The 17,806-nt window shown below is 45.5% G+C and overlaps 2 protein-coding genes across 3 annotated transcripts in view; one reads left to right on the forward strand and one right to left on the reverse strand.

Annotated features, from left to right (window-relative positions):
- The window catches only part of LOC119445548 (uncharacterized), a 381,600-nt gene that overhangs the window by 128,695 nt on the left and 235,099 nt on the right, over positions 1-17,806 (forward strand). The gene's annotated exons all lie outside the window — the stretch shown is intronic.
- LOC125943863 (uncharacterized) lies at positions 2,479-15,305 on the reverse strand. The gene is made up of 2 exons (XM_049663396.1): positions 14,433-15,305; positions 2,479-2,769 (listed from the first exon to the last, which is right to left on the reverse strand). The coding sequence occupies exons 1-2, from the start codon at positions 15,100-15,102 to the stop codon at positions 2,630-2,632; spliced, it is 810 nt and encodes a 269-aa protein (XP_049519353.1). The 5' UTR covers positions 15,103-15,305; the 3' UTR covers positions 2,479-2,629.

A 17,806-nucleotide genomic window follows, 5' to 3' on the forward strand; every position in this document is an offset into this window, starting at 1 on the left:
TCTACGTCTTGTCTCCTACGTTTATTACTTTAGCGGCATGCGTTATGTCCACCTATAGGCAGCTACAAGTCGAGTCGTATAACGTGTTTTCGTTTCTTACCGTTTACATCAAGCACTGGAATCCGCGATGTGAAATCAGTCGCTGAATTCCTTCGTTTGTACATGTCTAATGACCTGCTGCATGGCTTGCTTGCAGCGATACCTTCAGGGTCTCTGTCACTCATGAATACATCTAATTTCGATGCGATGGATTGGTGTATTGGGGATAGCACATTCCCTGATGCACGAACTTGATATCTTGAAATTTCGTGGCTGTTTCATCTGTAGCGGTCGCATGACTGCATGGCGCGTGCATTGTAACAAGCAGGTGATATCACGGGGAAATATATAGCTTTCAAACTATTGAGAACAAGTTTTGGAAGCAGAATTAACGTTAAATTTGCCACTTTAGCACAACGCGCGACCACCAAGCAGCTGGTGCCTTATTTCAGAGGTTGTACAAAGTGGCGCGATCTTTTGGAAATACCAACCTCGGTCGCAGGCCATCGAAATTTTCTGGCTTATTTGTGGAATTCGTTTGTTCCAAATGGCTTGATCCTTGCCTGTTATGGACAAATGCCCTGATTAGCGAAGCTTTCTTTGACTTTAGCGTCGTCATCACATCGCTGCCATGCTGTCATCGTCATACCGTCATCGTCATTACATTGTGGGTCACGTCGTCGTCATAATTTGAGCGTCTTAATTAAGATGTCGTCATGCTGTTGTCATTATTGCCTTGGTATCAAACAGTCTTCCTCATGCCATCGTGATGGCCCTATTGTCGTCATTCTGTCGTAGTTATTCTAGTGTCGTCATTTTATTGTCATGCCATGATAGTTATTGCGTCGTCATAATATACAGTCGTTGTCATTGACAAGTTCCGTCGTTGTCACTCTGTCGTCATGCATTCGTAGTCACACAGTCAGGCATCGTTGTAGAATTGTCATCTCGTGGTCGTTAAGCCATCGTCATGCGTTCGCCGTCACGCCATAGTTGTGATTCCATCACCATCATACCACTATTGCCAAGCCGTCGTCGTCATGACTTTGTCATTATTTTAGTGTCGTCATCATATGATTCATGCCATCGCCGCCACGCCGTCGTCATACCTAGGCCGTCACTCCAGCGCCGTCATCACGTGGTCGTCATACCCTAGTCGTCATGTGACGGTCATTCCGTCGTCATGATTCAGTCGTCGTCGCACGTGGAATCCGCATGTTCAAACGCAACAAGTTCACGTTCAGTGAGGCCGAGAATGTGGACAAATAGGGGCGCTAAAACGTAAATCTATTCGGATTTGTCAATTTGTATCTATCGTATTTCGGCGATTAACTCTTCACGATTGCTGAAAAATGTTTCAGGCCACCCCCACTTGGTCTGTCTGTCACGTGGCATCACGAAAACCGAGGAAACAACTTGTCAGGTATGACGCGTACACACCGATTATGCAAGATCCAACCGAATAACAGAAACGAAATTCTTTACGAGTCTACGCATTTTTCACTATGAGCCATACGCTATTGCACAAAATGTTTCGGCTGCGCCCACTTCGCCTCTCCGTCAGGCAATGCCACAAAACCGTGAAAAAATTGCCCGCTTGCTACGTGGCGGTTACGCTATTTTGGACGTTATAAGGTTGGAATATTAGTTAGAAAGGCGTATCTTTAGATGAGACGCCAGTAAATGTCACCATCAGTCACCACTGTGACTGATGTTTATGAAGCTGGTGAAAACGGCATGCACGAAAAAAAAAAGAAACACGATGAGAAATGCTTGCTCATGTACAGAGTATTCCGCTGTTAAAGGGTACACGTGAGTGCAGAAGTTGTCCGCATTCTCCTATCTCGCAAGAGCACAGTCGCCTAGATGTACAGCAGGTAGCCTGTCATTGGTATCGCTGACTCCTTTCGACACACCGTGTGCTTTGCACTGACATGCTTCCGCAGCCACTTGCCGCTAGGGCGCCAGCAGAGGGAGAGCGGCATATTCTAGTGTTCCGTTTAACAGTGAACCGCACCCTACACGAATAAAGCACTGCAGCTCCGGGACAGGGAGACAGAAAAGAGGGTCTTTTCCGAGTCTGAGTTCGGCTTCCAGTGACTTGAACCCTTAGCGAGCGAAACGATGTTTAATAAACTGTTAATGCCTTGGGTGTTACGTGACTAAATCACAATTTGATTATGTGGCACGCCGTAGTGAGGGAATCTGGTATAATTTTGACCACCTGGGATTCTTTAACGTGCACCCAATGGGCGTTTTAGCATTTCACCCTCCATCGAAATGCGGCGTCTGCGGCCGGGATTTGATATCGCGCCCTCGGGTGTAGCAGCGAAACACCTTAGGCATTATGCCACCACGGCATGGTGTTTAATAAACTGTAAAGGACAAATGTCTAAACTTACAATTGTCGGTGGTCATGTGCGAGAGCTAGATTATATGCGAAATATGGCAGTTCGATGTCTCCGAAGTTATCAGGCATATAGCGTCGTGCACATAGGCTTTGACGCTAGCTAGTAGAATGTCAGAACGTGCAGTGACACACAAGCGAGAAAATGTCAATAAAATCTCTTTCACCAAAATGTATAAAAATCTATGATGATATTTTGAAATGCTTGGACTTCCGAAAGTCGATTGCTGAAAGTCCAGCGAACAAGGCAGATTCAACCACCAGTGTGCTTGCCATGAAAAAGAAAAGACCATCGTACGAGCCCCAGGTGTCCCGGAATAGGCCTGCAGTGGGCGAAAACAAGATACAATGTTAGGAAATACTTGCAGGTCCGAAGGCACAGGTAATAGTGGAATGAGTTAAAAACACGCTTTCTCAATAAATGACTTCAGTGAAGGGTGGCTGGATAATGTGGCTGATGCAAACAGAGCAAATGAATTGTACTCCTGGCATGACCGTCTATTATTGTGACACTAGAATGCTGACTGGCTTCAGTAATTTTTCATAGGCACAAGCAGACAGCAAAATGCGTTATTTGAGCAAAACTGAGAAGTCAGCATGAGTAAATTCCAAGCGACAACGTTTTAGAGCCGATAGGCTAATGCTAAATGTTACAGGAAAGCTAGAAAGCGCGAATGCTGTTGATCCTAGTGTCAAATTCGAGTCGTTTTAGCATAAAATTGAATAGAAAGGCATAAAAAACACTTAGGTTCTAAAAAAAATGCCAGGCCTGCGCGGCACACGCAACACAGTCACAGCGTAAGCTAGACGAGCATTTCGAAAGTACAACCTAGTAATTTGAGTGAATGCGCCAGGAAAGCGCTTGGGACGCCGTCGCGCGTGCGAGCCGACGCGTTCCATCGCCGATGGCTAGCGCCGTTCGGCCCAGCCAAGCTGCCCAAATGCAACTACGGCTGTCACATTCGCTCCCATTGCAACGCACCCAATCTAGCGCAATCAACGTGATCCCGAGCGTCTGTCGGTATGTTAGCGCCACCAGTTAAGGCGGCAGCAAAATTTACAGTGTCTGAAAGGCTGCGTTTGCCGGCGCCTTAACTAGATAAAGCCACCATACCGGCGGAGGCTTGGGACCGCGTTGTTTGCGTTCCGCGTCTGAATCGCATCTCGTCGTCTGCGCCTGCGCGCTGGAATAGGGCACGTTTATAGTACATTTTCACGCTCTCGGATAGCAAGCGCTTGCGTGGCTCAGTGGTAGAGTATCCGCCTCCCACGTAGCGGGCCTGGGTTTGATCCCGGCGGAGAGCGGGTACTTTTTTCTCCATTTCCGGCGGTAGCGGCTGCGGGGCGGCGGCGGGGCATCATCGCGACCCGAAACGGCTATTGGAATGAGCCCATAACAGCTTATGCTGTAAAATCAGAAATATTGTAAAATAGTGTCCGGGGAATTAAACGTGAGAGTGGTCGTGATACCTCGACTACCGGAGTGGGAGGGGTTGAGCTTAAATGATTTATCCTCGACAGCAATTCCATACACCGAGTTGAGTTGTGATTCAGTTGAGGAACTAGTCGTAGAGTGTTGGATGATGTACAAAGCGCTTCAAGGAGGACTTGACTGCACGAAAATCTCATGAAGCAGGGGTAGTTGAAAGGGCCATAGGCATTTAAATAATTAAAGGTCATTTCATGCCAAGTTTCCTACACATCTCGCTAAGCAACGCCATATTTTATTTTATATATAATAGGCACTTTAGTATTCTCCGTATCATCATCATCAGCCTATATTTATGTCCACTGCAGGATGAAGGCCTCTCCCTGTGATCTCCAATTACCCCTGTCTTGTGATAGCTGATTCCAACTTGCACCTGAAAATTTCCTAACTTCACCCCACCTAGTTATCTGCCGTCCTCGACTGTGCTTCCCTTCTCTTGGTATCCATTCTGTAACTCTAATGGTCCACCGGTTATCCAACCTATGCATTACGTGACCTGCCCAGCTCCATTTTTTCCTGTTATAGTCAACTAGAATATCGGCTATCCCCATTTGTTCTCTTATCCACACCGCTCTCTTCCTTTCTCTTAACGTTAGGCCTAACATTTTTCGTTCCATCACTCTTTGTGCGATCCTCAACTTGTTCTCGAGCTTCTTTGTCAACCTCCACATTTTTGCCCCACATGTTAGCACCGGCAGAATGCAATGATTGTACACTTTTCTCTTCAACGACAGTGGTAAGCTCCCAGTCAGGATTTGCCAATGCCTGCCGTATGCACTCCAACCTAATTTTATTCTTCTGTAAATTACTTTCTCACGATCAGGGTCCCCTGTGAGTAATTGACCTAGATAAACGTACTCCTTTACAGACTCTAGAGGCTGACTGGCAATACTGAATTCTTGTTCTCTTGCCAGGATATAAATAGCATAATGTTTGTCTTCTGCATATTAATCTTCAACCCCACTCTTACACTTTCTCGGTTAAGCTCTTCAATAATTTGCTGTAATTCATCCCCATTGTTGCTAAATAGGACAATGTCATCTGCAAACCGAAGGTTGCTGAGATATTCGCTGTTGATCCTCACTCCTAAGCCTTTCCAGTGCTTAACTGCTTCTTCTAAGCATGCAGTGAATAGCATTGGAGAGATTGTTTCTCATTGCCTGACCTCATTCTTGATAGGTATCTTTCTACTTTTCTTGTGGAGAACCAAGAGTGCTGTGCAATCCTTGTAGATATTTGCCAAGATATTCACGTATGCCTCCTGTTCCCCTTAATTACGCAATGCCTCTATGACTGCTGGTATCTTTGCTGAATCAAATGCTTTTTCATATTATATGAAAGTATAAAGAGAAGTTGATAGTACTCCGCAGATTTTTCTATTACCTGATTGATGACATGGATATGATCCATCGTAGAATACCCCTTCCTGAAGCCAGCCTGTTCTCTTGGTTGGCTGAAGTCAAGTGTTGCCCTGATTCTATTGGAAATTATCTTGGTGAATATTTTATACAATACTTAAAGCAAGCTAGTGGGTCTATAACTCTTTAATTCTTTAACGGCTCCCTTCTTATGGGTGAGCATAGTGTTGGAGTTCTTCCAGCTTTCTGGTACACTTGAAGTCGTGAGGCGTATAAATGGCCGCAAGCTTTTCAAGCATATTTCCTCCATCCTTGATTAAACGGACTGTTATTTCATCTTCTCCAGCAGCTTTTCCCCGGGTCATGTCTTTCAAGGCCCTACTAACTTCATCGCTAGTTATAGAAGGAGCCTCTGTATCCTGTTCACTACTGTTCACTATCATTACTTCAAATGAAAGTAGCTTGGCTGTTCTGGGCACTGTACAGGTCAGTAAAGAATTATTCCGCTGTTTTTACTATGTCATCGAAATTGCTTTTGATATTGTCCTGCGTATCTTTTAGTGCATACATTTTGCCTTGTCCTATGCCAAGTTTTCCCCTCGCTGATTTCATGTTGTGTCCACATTTTACTGCTTCCTCAATCTTTTTCACGTTATAATTTCGGATATCCCTTACTTTCTTCTTGTTGATCACTTTCGACAGCTCAGCGAATTCTATCTTATTTCTCGAGTTTGACACTTTCGTGTTTTGCCGTTTCTTTATTAGGTCCTTTGTTACTTGGGAGAGCTTCCCTACTGGTTGCCTTGGTACCCTATCTCCCACTTCAATTTCTGCTTCTGAGATCAGCCTAGTTACGGTTTCATTTATTACTTCTATCTTGTCTTCATCTTCTTGTTCCAAAGCTGCATATTTGTTTGCGAGCACCAGCCTGAATTAGTCTGCTTCTAGGTTAGCCTATTTCTTCTTGACTAATTTTATTCCTTCTCTCTTTAAATTGAGAGAAATCCTAGAACTCACTAACCTATGGTCAGTGCACTTTACCCTACCTAATACTTCGACTTCCTACACTGTGCTGGGACTGGCAGAGAGTATGAAATCTATTTCATTTATTCTTTCTGCATTAGGGTTTTTTCAGGTCCACTTCCTGTTGCTACGTTTCCTGAAAAAAGGTATTCATTACTCGGGACCTATTCCTTTCCGAGAATTCTACCAACATATCGCCTCTAGCGTTCCTAGAATCGATGCCGTAGTTGCCAATTGCTCGCTCACCAGCCTGCTTTTCCCCCCATTTTGCATTGAAGTCGGCCATGACTACAGTATACCGGGTTTGTACCTCTCTCATTGCTAATTTAACATCTTCATAAAGCGGTTCTATTTCTTCATCATCGTGACTGGAGGTTGGGGCGTACGCTTGTACTACCTTGATTTTATACCTCCTATTCAGCTTTATTACGACGACGGTTACCCTCTCATTAATTCTGTAGAATTCATCATTGTTGCCCGCTGTGTCCTTATGGACTAGAAATCCTACTCCAATTCGCTCTTATCTGGAAGACCTCTGCAGCAGAGAACGTGGCCGTGAGTTAGCACTGTATAAGACTCACCAGTCCAATATCCTAGGCAATGCCTGATAATTCTTCAAATAACCCTGATAGGTAGGCTTACTCGATAGGGCGCGCGTGTTAAAGGTTGCCAGGTTCAGTTTCCATTGGTGGCCTGTCCGGGCCTAGAGAGTCTTAGCACCCTCTGCCGCGTCGCAGGTCTGACCACCGCCTTGGTCAGGTGCTCCGCCGCTGCTGGGGACTGAGGGCCATGGGTAATTGCAGGAGTCATGAGGGAGGTGCGGCCGAATACTGCACCATGGAGGCCAATTCCTGTTCTGGTGAGGGAGTGACTTTGTTGAAGCTTAGTGGGCCTTCCTAGTTTGGCTGTACCTGAACTAGTATAGCCCCACTAGCTCTCGGCGATATATATATTTTTTGCCGGTGTCAGGCGCCACTCCATGGCTGAAATTGTAGTGGACTGGAGGAGGATTCGAACTTACGACCTTCAGATTTGAAGCCGGATGTTCTACCTCTGCTCCACGCCACTATTTGTACCCAACATATTAGATGGCAAATGAGTGTAGCCAATATACCGGTTGAGTGTAACAGAAGTGCAGTTGGACAGGTCATGCAATGGAAAGAGCAGATAATTGGCCCTCTTATTTCAACAGAATGTCTGCCAATGGGAGAGGAACGTAGTCGCGGGCAGCAGAGGCCATAGTAGCATGGTACTATTAAGAAATCTGAAGGCATAGTATGGAGGTGGTTTACACAAGGCATGATGGCTAGAGATCACTGTTGTCTTATAGTTTTCCACACAAGAGAACCCACTGTTTGTATAAAAATTATGAGTAATGTGGGCGCTCAAGCTCTGAAAAATTTACGACAACGTGCTGTTTTTCATTTTCTTGAATATGTTTTAACTGTACAGTACCTTGCACCACTAGCTCCCTACTCATCACCCTCTTTGCTTGTTTCCAGTTTTTTTACGATACTTTCTTTGCTGCTTCTCCGGGGCATGGCATTTGTCATTGTTTTATCTCTATATGTATTCCTGAAAACTTGGGCCACTGGGCTGCTGCCTTGGGACAACCTGCTGCTGCCTATTGCTTGGCATAGTAGACAACTTCGGCATAAGGGTATATGATACTGGGACAGCACTCATTCTTGGCTAATCAACCGGAATGGACGCACCACTGTGACACAAGCGGCTTCAAGCCTTAGATGCATTTAGAAATGTTATGTATTTCTTTGTGCATACACCTGTCACTACTGGACCTTCTACGTATGCTCACTCACATTGCCTAGCTACGGACCAGCTCAAGATTGCCTGCTATGAGTTTGAGAACGTGCTGGAACTAGAAATCGTGCATGAATTTTCCAGCCCATAAGCACGTCCGTTGCACATAGTACCCAAGAAGACTGCAGGTGACTGGCACTTGAACGAGAACTACCAGTGTTTGACGCCACCGTCCCCGACCGCTAACCAGTGACACACTTTGAAGACATCGCAGCAGCACTGCATGGAGCTGTCTTCTCCAAAACCTCTCATCTCATCCTTTCAGCAACATTTCTTCCTTTAACAAGCACCACATGTCGCCTACATCTTTGACCCAGAGAGCAAACCGCTACAAGCAATGATGCAGTGCTCGTGTGGTTTGCTAGTGCTTCAACCTCACCAACTCGGACAAGCTTCGCGGCATTTAGATTTCAACACTGTGCTGGATCTGCGTGTTTGATTGTGATAACCCTTACAGTGCATTAAAAAATGGAGAAGGGCAACTGATTATATATCTTTAAGACAATTACTTGCTTTCCTTTTGTTTTCGTGAGACTGCGCACACTTACATGCATTTTCTTACAATAAATTTTGTTTGCAGACATTGCAGACATGTTTAGTCAAGATGTTCCTTCCTTGCCCTAATTCAATAATAACCAACCTTAGGAGCTGCAAATTTAGCTAACTTACACAGATTTTGCTCTCTTTAGCTACTTCTAGCAGCTTATTGCATGGTTAATTTTCTTGTCGCGTATCGTGGTGCAGTACAAAGCAGTTTACTTGAGAGGCATGACATGCTCCAGGTTTAAAAAATGAACTGTTTGAAGGATTCTGGGGGGAAATATTAAAAGAGGCAACTCTGAGTGAGCACTGCTTTTGTCGCAAAATGTAGCATTGAGCTAGGCAGATGCTATCATGGCAGCGTAATGTTTAGGTTGCAATGAGTATAGAAGACACAAAATTAGAGTTGTGAAGTTCAAAGCCCTATGGCTACAGCTTCTGTTTATGCTGTGACATTAGAGAGCTTGAGATTAGAGGATGCAAGTAGCATGCGTGAACAAGAACCCGGTTTGAGAATTGGTAGGACCCATATGACTTACAGAACACAAGTTGATTGCGTCCCCTTATCTGATGCCATTGTTTTCATTGTAAAGCAACCAGTATCGCAGTAAGTCTGGTCAACGTGCATCAATGCTAAAATATTTAGTAATATTAAAACACTTCACCACACTCTTGGCCACTAGATTTGTGCTTGCCATGCCTGTATTTCCTGCTAATCAACTCTTAGGATGTTTACATTGTGTTTCTATGCTGCAAGATTAGTTTGACAGTCTTAATAAAGTTATTAAAGTCAAAGGCTGTGCTAATATATTGGCCATGTCATTCTAAAACTGTTAGGTTTGACACTGTGAAAGCATTTGGCAGCTTCACCTCACTAAAGATCTGTATTGTGGCGAGACCATTTAGCATGTGGCAATAATAATACCGGCAAACGAAGAGTTCGAGAACACCTGAGATTATAATAAAGCGGGCGGTGCAGTATCTTAATGGTAGCGGGGACATCAAAGCTGGAACTAGGGCGGTGTTACTACCCGTCACCGCAATGCAGTGCTTCACCGCAATACACAAGTGTGTTGCGGTGAAGTCATTGTAGACGCCTATTGCCACATACATTCATACCAACTTTGCACAGAACTATGCGTCCCAGCACTAAATCTAAGAGCGCGAAAAACAGGCAGAGATTCTGCTGAACACCACAGGGCACAGTATTAAGCTCCAGCTCACTGTATTTATCGGCCTCTTAGTACCAAAAATCCCAAGCATATACTCTGCATTTTTCGTGGCATTCTGGCAGACGCCCGCCTATACACGTCATAGACGTCGGGTTTTGGACAATTGCGTTCGACGCATGTAACTAGCGAAAGCATAGCCATCCAGAGGGCAGCAACTCTTCGTTCTTTAAATGGTAGCATCGTCATCGAGAGCGCTACTTGCCATGTGACCTGCCGGCAGAGGGAGGAACCCGTCGCCTGTTCTACTTTCAAGCTCCTTGAAGTCTATGCTTGAAGTTGTGTCTGTTTAGTGCTTGTGTGGGGACACATTTGGAGAAGTAAAGCAGCGTGTACCATAAGCGGTAATGTCTCCAATTTGCAAGCTTTGAAATGCCGCGCTGAAAGCCCGTGGTAATGATTTTAGACGCGAAGCTGCTTATGGTCGGGGCTATCTCACTCCCTCCCTCAATCCGCCGTGCGGCGTCCACACCCGCACTGCGCATGCACATCCTCCTCCCCCTCCTCTCCTTGTATGTATATGTATAGTATATGTATGCCAAGCTCCGGCTTCCGGAAGCCGGAACCGGAAGCCGGCTTCTGGTTCCGGTTCCGCTTCCGTTTGAACTTCCGGTTCCTCTTACAGTTTCACTTCCGCTTCTACTTCCGGTTCTGGAGAACGCTTCTGGCGTTTTGCCCGAATGATCCCCCCGGTGCTTCGCCCACTCATCATGATTCACTTCGTCCTCTCATTCTCCTCCCGCAACGCCGCGATGAGTGCCGCGGACAGCGCCAGTGTCAGCGCCGTGGAAAGCGCCGCGGAGAAGAGGGCTCGAGCCGCTGCCACGAAACGGCAGCGGCGACAGGCCGATCTGAAAACTAATGGGAACTTGAGTCGACCCCATGGCTGCTTCGCGTACTACTCAGGGTTCCCCTACGGGCAGATGGTGTAATTTTTTTTGTTACCACGCGGCCTAAAAGAAGAGACGCGTGGTGTGCTTTCTCGTGGTCCCGCCGGCATCGATGCTCGCGCCGCATAAGCGTTTTGGATGCTGTGAGTACAGAGGCAAAAACAAGTGGCTTATTCGTCGTGGAAATGTACTTCACGGACTGACGAGTTAGTGCAGTCGTGTGTTCGTGCTTTGGGAATCGTCCAAAAATTTGAGCGCGTGGTTCGAAAACGGATCTGCAAGTCTTGCCCTGAACGCGGCGATATTGCACACCTTTGCCATGCTTTGGCAGCCTGATGTTTTTACTATGAACTTTGCTGGCCAGTCGCTACTAGCACACTACCACGCATTGGGTGCACGGTAAAGATCCCCAGGTGGTCAAAATTCACCCGGAGTGCCCCACTACGGCGTGCCTGGAAATCAGATCGCGGTTTCTGTGCGTAAAAATCCAGTACTTTTTTATACTAGCCTCAAGGTTTTAACTTCACGTGGCACGGTATTGTGCGGCGGCCGTTTCCCGTGTTTCGCGAAGTCGTTGGCCCCTTCACGTGGGGGCTACCAGGTTTCGGAGCGTGTAAGACAGCGCGAAGTATTTTCGTGGTTTCCGTGAGCAGAAATTAATTACTGGTTTTATGCGAGATTGCGCTGTCACTTTCCGCTCACGTTTTGATATCAACGCTGAAGTTTTCATTCGGCTGCGTCTGATGTTCAGACCCTCAGACGCGTTCGCTGTTCATTAACCTAGCACGTCCGTCGCCTTTACATTTTGCTTACGCAAAGTTAGGGGAAGCAGCCAGTCGGGTTTACGACAGAACCCTAGATCAGTACAAACGGCCGCAAACTGGACGTGGCGTTTTGCGTACTCTTGAAAAAGTTTGCACCCCCTGGCGGCTTACATTGCCCACAACGATAATCGTCATCTGCCTTGCTTGCGTTTCCTTTCTTGAAAACTCGGCACTCGCTACTTTCCTGTCGAAAATGCTATGTCACGCTGATGACACGCATGTCGTTCATGGCCTGGAAGTACCGGGCTAGGGATTTCACGGGTATACCCAAGTTCGGCTGTACACACTCCGTCGCACTGGAGCTGCCTCTATTCTCCGCTATACCAACACAACTAGATCTCTGTGTAAAATGATTTTGTACTTAGTTTTGGAAACATCGGCACTTTGTTCTACGAAGACTTGTAGATTGAGTACTTGCTTCACCTTGTTCTGCATAGAAAGAAACTGTGCAATCAAACGAAAACTCTAAACGCTGTCATTTATGTTATTGCAATTTGCAAACGTGGTCACAGAATGCCATGGGTGTTTAAATATAGTATGAAATTTATAATCCCCCTAAACTAGGTACACATTTTCGCCTTCTATGCCGTGTTCGTTCGTGCCCACCTGCCTATCCCCAACTTCGTTGTAGTATATTTTGTGCAACATCAGCTCTACATGCACCAGCAAGGACGAACTCCCTTGTAACATGTGTGAATATGCTTGCTTAAAATGTTAATAGTGTACTACTGTTAATAAGCTTTTCCGTCACCATTTGTTGAAAAAAAAGAAGCATTCAGCCTTCATTAAAACAGCGTGGTAAAAAGAGCGCTGGCCCCTTGGACCTCTTCACCCCCCCCCCCTTGCCTTTGCTAAAAACAACAGACATAACCACCAACTTCGTATCTACAACCCTCTGCATTCTGGTAACCCCTCCCCTCCCCCCTCCCCCCACCACCAAACTCGAAATTCTGGATAAACCCCTGTACCGGGCATGTAGCATTAAAGAATACAAAGGCGCGCAGGGCGACAATTGTCATTTTGGGCCAAGATAAGCCCAAAGGGTGCAATTTTTTAAGAGTTTACGCAAAATCGAAATCCCTACTACGATTTGTGACACAGTGCGCGCCCTCTTCGATTGCTGCTGGACTCCAAAATCTGGATGGACAACATGATATATCCCCACTATAAAAGCTAGTTGTTCCTGACGAAAGTGCTACTTTCTGAGTAGTGATGACGTGATTTGTAAGAGAAGTTGCGAAGACGTTCAGGTTTCATCCTCAACCAGTAGCACAGGCACATGTCGACTATGCATTCGGAAGGCAAAATGAACCATCTTAAGCACGTTTGGTTGGAAAATACTTCTTGCTCATGCACAGAACACTTTTGTAAATGGTCAGTTGCCTTTGAACTTGGCTGTTCTGGCCCGCGTGTTATTAGACCGCAGTCATAAAAGCTGTTTCAACGGTAGTGTAGACGTGACTTACCTAGCTTGCCAACATATTGACTCCCCGGAATTGGGTGGATCCAAGGTAGCTTCCGGGGTGATATTGGCACACGTTAAATACGATCAAGACTTCCATACCTCATAGTCTCCGCAAAGCCTATTCCAAGTATAGTATTAGCGAAAAAAATTCTAGTCACGCGAGGCGCTTTCAAAGTTTGCTGGTGTACGTAAAGCATTGTGTCGCAAGAAATTTTTCATGAACTATTTTTCTTTGTAAGCGCTACGTAATTATAGCTACCACTACCATATATGCTGTACTTTATGTTAGGTACACAAATGTGCACTTCTTTTGCATGTTTGTTGTGTGTAATTATTCATGAGTTCCGTACGAGAGAGCTTAAACTAAATCAAAAATGGTAATTTCTAAACATGTTTTAGTTGTCTGCTACGATTTTGTGGCATACCATTTCTGAGATTCGAAGTCATAATGGGCCGCGTCAGTAAAACTAAGAGTACTTTTCTAAAGTCATGGGCATTCGCTGAAAATCAACTTGGCGAGCGTATTATTATTTCTCACTTAGAAAACACTGGGCTGCATATGAATTTTCCAGCAATGCTGCAAACTACAGCGTGTCACAAGGCGCGAGGCAGTTCGCCTTTCACGTCAAAAAACATAGGATCAGAAGATGTGCGCATATAAAGGCATTCCTCCGCACTAGTACATCTATTGCAGTGTTGCGTAAAAAATCCCACAAAAGTCTCCGTATTGTAGGAAATGGTGTGCAAGTAAGTTTAGTTATTCTAACTTCGCATATCATCGGTATTATGTCCAATTCAAATATTTTAAAGCCACGCATATTGCAGAAAATGATGATAATAATTTTTGGATTGTAAATCTTAAGCAGTAGCCCCACATTCATTCGTGTCCTGTCGTTCTTTTTTTCTCTCAACGTGTTTATCCTACAAGCATTGTAGATTTGGCGAATATCTTTGATTCCACTAAACCAGCTCTGATTTAAATCCCTGCAGTGAACGACTCTATGATGAGTTCTCTGGCCAAACACAGCAAAAAAGTTTATCGCATTATTTTCACGAGTTGCACGAGAACATTTTAGGGATGTTTCAGAAATTTGGTCAACTTAGATGATAAGAAAAATAGCTTATACTTTGCTGAAGTAACAATAATATTATGGGCTCCAAAACAGCTCTAACGCTCACGCAAATCCGTGCCAAATGTTGTTCGCTTTGATGAGCAACCGGAGGGTCGGGGCATTAATCACGGGCAACGTAATCGACGTGTCAGCGGCAGGCAACCTCTGGCATAGTATACGTGGGTAAGTTCGTGCAGGTACTTCCTTTAGCGAAATATTGCGAATAGCTGATCACCTATTAACGAAGGTGCCGTGAAGGAGCCGACAGCCGCCGCCGTAGACATGAAACCAAGAGCCATGGGCTGGTTATCTTCTCCGGCAACTGTTGACGCGCTTTCCGAGATTCCGACGTTGATGTATCCCATTGGTAGCCCCAGTGCGAGCGCCACAACCCAGAAGCCTACTTTTCCCCTGATAAAGGTAAAACTGCATGCGAGAAGTGAAGCGACAAGACTAGATGCTGCTATGAGGGCAGCAGTTGAGAGCAGCTTGCGGTCTGTGAGGCAGGGCATCAGGAACCGGCACAGGGTGTCTGTCACTGAGAAGAGCACAACTACGTGCACAGCATCTCCTTCGGAAATTCCGATGTCCACAGCATAGTCGACGTTAACTATAAGGAACGTGTCTAAAACAATACTGTACGCGTAGAAGGAGTATGCGATTGCGTAGATTCGCGGAGTTGCGGCCACTTCACGAACACTTTCAATCAGTGCGTTCCATTTGAAAACACTGCGATCTGAAGGCTTGGGAGTCTTCCACTGTTGCTTCAGCTCAATTTGAATGACGCCCATGGTCTCACTACAATGGTTCAATGCTGGGATTGAGTATAACAAACCGTGCAGCTTCGCTTGCTTCATTCGCTCAGCGTCGTTTGTACAGGTTGGCCATTTACGTGACGGCATCATGTGAGCCACCGAGCGAGAACTTGTTGCTTCATTTCGGAGACAGTCTTTGTTTGGCGTAGTTATCAAGATGTTAGAGGCTTCCTTTTGTTTTTCGTCAGGAGCACCGAAAGAATGTTTATGCCCCAGGATGGTGACAGGGTAAGAAAGGTTGCGCACGCAGCCTTTTGGCAAGGTAATCTTGCTTTCATAAATAGTGGGAATAGTGGGACGTTTGTGCGCGTGATGTGCTTTTGCCCCTGTAAGCAGGTCTGACTTCCCATCCGAGACCCGCTGTTGAGACGTTTCTTCCGCTCGATTAGGCTGCGGATTTCGAAGCAGGGGTGCAAAGGCCAGAACATTCAACAAACACGCTCCGGTAAGGAGCAGAGTTCCACGTAGTCCGTGAACTTCCAGAACGTACTTGAACAGTGAGGGGAAAATAACAGACGATGCGGGTGCTCCGGACATCACGACCCCAATTGCAAGGCCTCGCCATGATGGAAAGTTGTCGCCGAGTCCAACAATGCTGCAGTTCAACAAGATGCCTTGTCCGATTCCTGTAGCAGAGTAGCAAAGTTAACAAAAATTAGTTCTCCTGTCATCCAAGCACTCGAATTACGTGTACTTCCTGAAATACATGCGAAATCGTCAAATCTTCTCGATCGCTCTGCGGGTTTGTTTTTGCAATGGGCTGATGAGACCACGCATTAGCATTTCCAAGCGAAAGATGTTGGACACAACGCCACTGTCATCGTGTAGTTTTTTTTTGATGGATGCAGATTGGAATTGCAATGATAAGTTGCTCCATTTGCACTCTGGAAGCTACATTTTTAGGATGGGCCTAGATGTCCAAATCGTTAAATTAACTCCAGCATTCGCAATAGTTACCTAAGCCCCTGCGCCATCTTTGTAACTGCCTACGTAATGTTACATAAGTTTTGTACTCGAAGGTACTAAGTGAGCTTCTTAGACACATACTCGTTATCATCTGTAAGGTCTTTGTGTTGCAGTGTCCATAAATAGGCACAGATTACCTTAGATTTGAGGTCGTACACGCGTCCTTTCACATCCTCTACCCTAACGATTAATCGCGCTCCACAATCATGATAATTAGGCTAAATCGTTTTCCGTTGCCTAGAGTTTTTTTTTTAGTTTTCGCGCTCTGTGAAGTATGCTCTTCGCTCAGCATTAAATACACGAAAGCGCCCTGCGATACTTCTTAGGGAGGCGTTGTAGTTACTAGGGTCTGGAGCAGCAGTTGTAGTAAACTTCTGTGATAGAGATTTTGTGGTTAGTGCGATAGCAGATTTGGTTGGCTGTTTATGTCTTGGGGTCAAAGCAACACCGGGGATATATAGGGGACAGCGTAGCGGAGAGCTTCACAATAAATTGGGTGATCTTGGTTAATTTAGTCGCACTTAAATCTAATAGTACAAGCGTTTTCGCAGTTTTTCGCCTTAGAAATGCGTCTGCAGCGGCCTTCAGTCAGGCCCACGACCTGAGCAGCAAAATGCCATATGCACTGAGTCACGATGCCGCGGGTGGCATGGTGGCAGCAGCTGGCAGCATGTTTTAGGTTTGGAATGTAGTTCTGACAGTACAGGTGACGCATACTACCTTTCTTTTAGCTGCGATTTAATATCAGAATCTATTTTGAGTTCTGCATTTGGTTTTGTGATTGTAATGTGACGCTAGCAGTTAGGCCTTGTTGCGGAGAGCTTCTGAAACACCTGAATTCGCTTTGTTGACCAGACCATTCTCGGAAATGCCAGCGTGCTGTGCTATGTGCTCTCTGTCTTCCCCATCTTTCATTCTCCTCCATCCCGCTCCCATGTTTAGGGTAGCAAACCAGCTGTGCTAAACTGGTTAACCTCCCTGCCTTTCCTTCTCCACTCTTCCTTCCTTGTGCGCTACTCCCAAGCGGTATTGGCCGACGGCCGGAAAACTTCTCGCGGGAGGTCGGCTCCCAACTATCGTGGCCAATCATCGCAGAGAAAAATCGGGCCAAGGTTGTTTGCGAACTACGTGGGCACATGAGTAGCAAAAAGACGTGGGGCCGAGGTTGGATTAAGACCGGCAGTGATAGGGCTGGCAGTGACAGTTTGATATGCGAAGGGGGAACTACATCGTGGCGAAGTACGTTGCTAACGTACTGTATCAGGCGCATTCAAAAGCAATTTCGCGCTTTTCGATCCCAGGATAAGTTTTCGCTAGTGCCTAACTTATATTAGATTTGACTGAATATTATTCCTGAAAGAAAATTGAAATGACAAGTGCTTTTTTTCTACTTTATTATATGAATAAAGAGTTCTTTCTTTGCTTGTTTGAGTGCAGCATATTGCCCTTCCGAAACCAGTGTGCTACATAATGCATCAACAATATTTTCTTGCCTATATGTAATTTTATCTCTCGTATGATTACTTCTATACTGTGACATCCTTAATGGTACCAAGCGTTGCCTTTAATGCAAGGCAGATACATCCACAGGTTATGTGGCCGAAGCTTCACCATCTCGGGTGATTGTGTTAGATATCTGTTTTTTACTTTTTTAAATTATTATGCTCCTTGTGGCGTAGCACATTTCGCACTGCGCATGCTTGCATGGTATCGGTCAGAAATACGCAGCTTCATAAGTGTAAGACATGCTAGAAATCCATTAATTACAATGTAGGCCCATGCATAAGGCGAACTACAGAATGTCAGCACCCAACGCCGTGAAAACACT

The sequence above is a fragment of the Dermacentor silvarum genome, chromosome 3 (genome assembly GCF_013339745.2).
Source record: "Dermacentor silvarum isolate Dsil-2018 chromosome 3, BIME_Dsil_1.4, whole genome shotgun sequence".
Lineage (NCBI taxonomy): Eukaryota > Metazoa > Arthropoda > Arachnida > Ixodida > Ixodidae > Dermacentor > Dermacentor silvarum.

Excerpts from the sequence above, each read along its gene's own strand:
- LOC125943863 (XM_049663396.1), bottom strand. The coding sequence starts at position 15,102 with ATGATGCCGTCACGTAAATGGCCAACCTGTACAAACGACGCTGAGCGA. Across the intron at positions 2,770-14,432 it reads CACGGCACCTTCGTTAATAG|GCCTATTCCGGGACACCTGG; the intron begins GTGATCAGCTAT and ends CGCCCACTGCAG.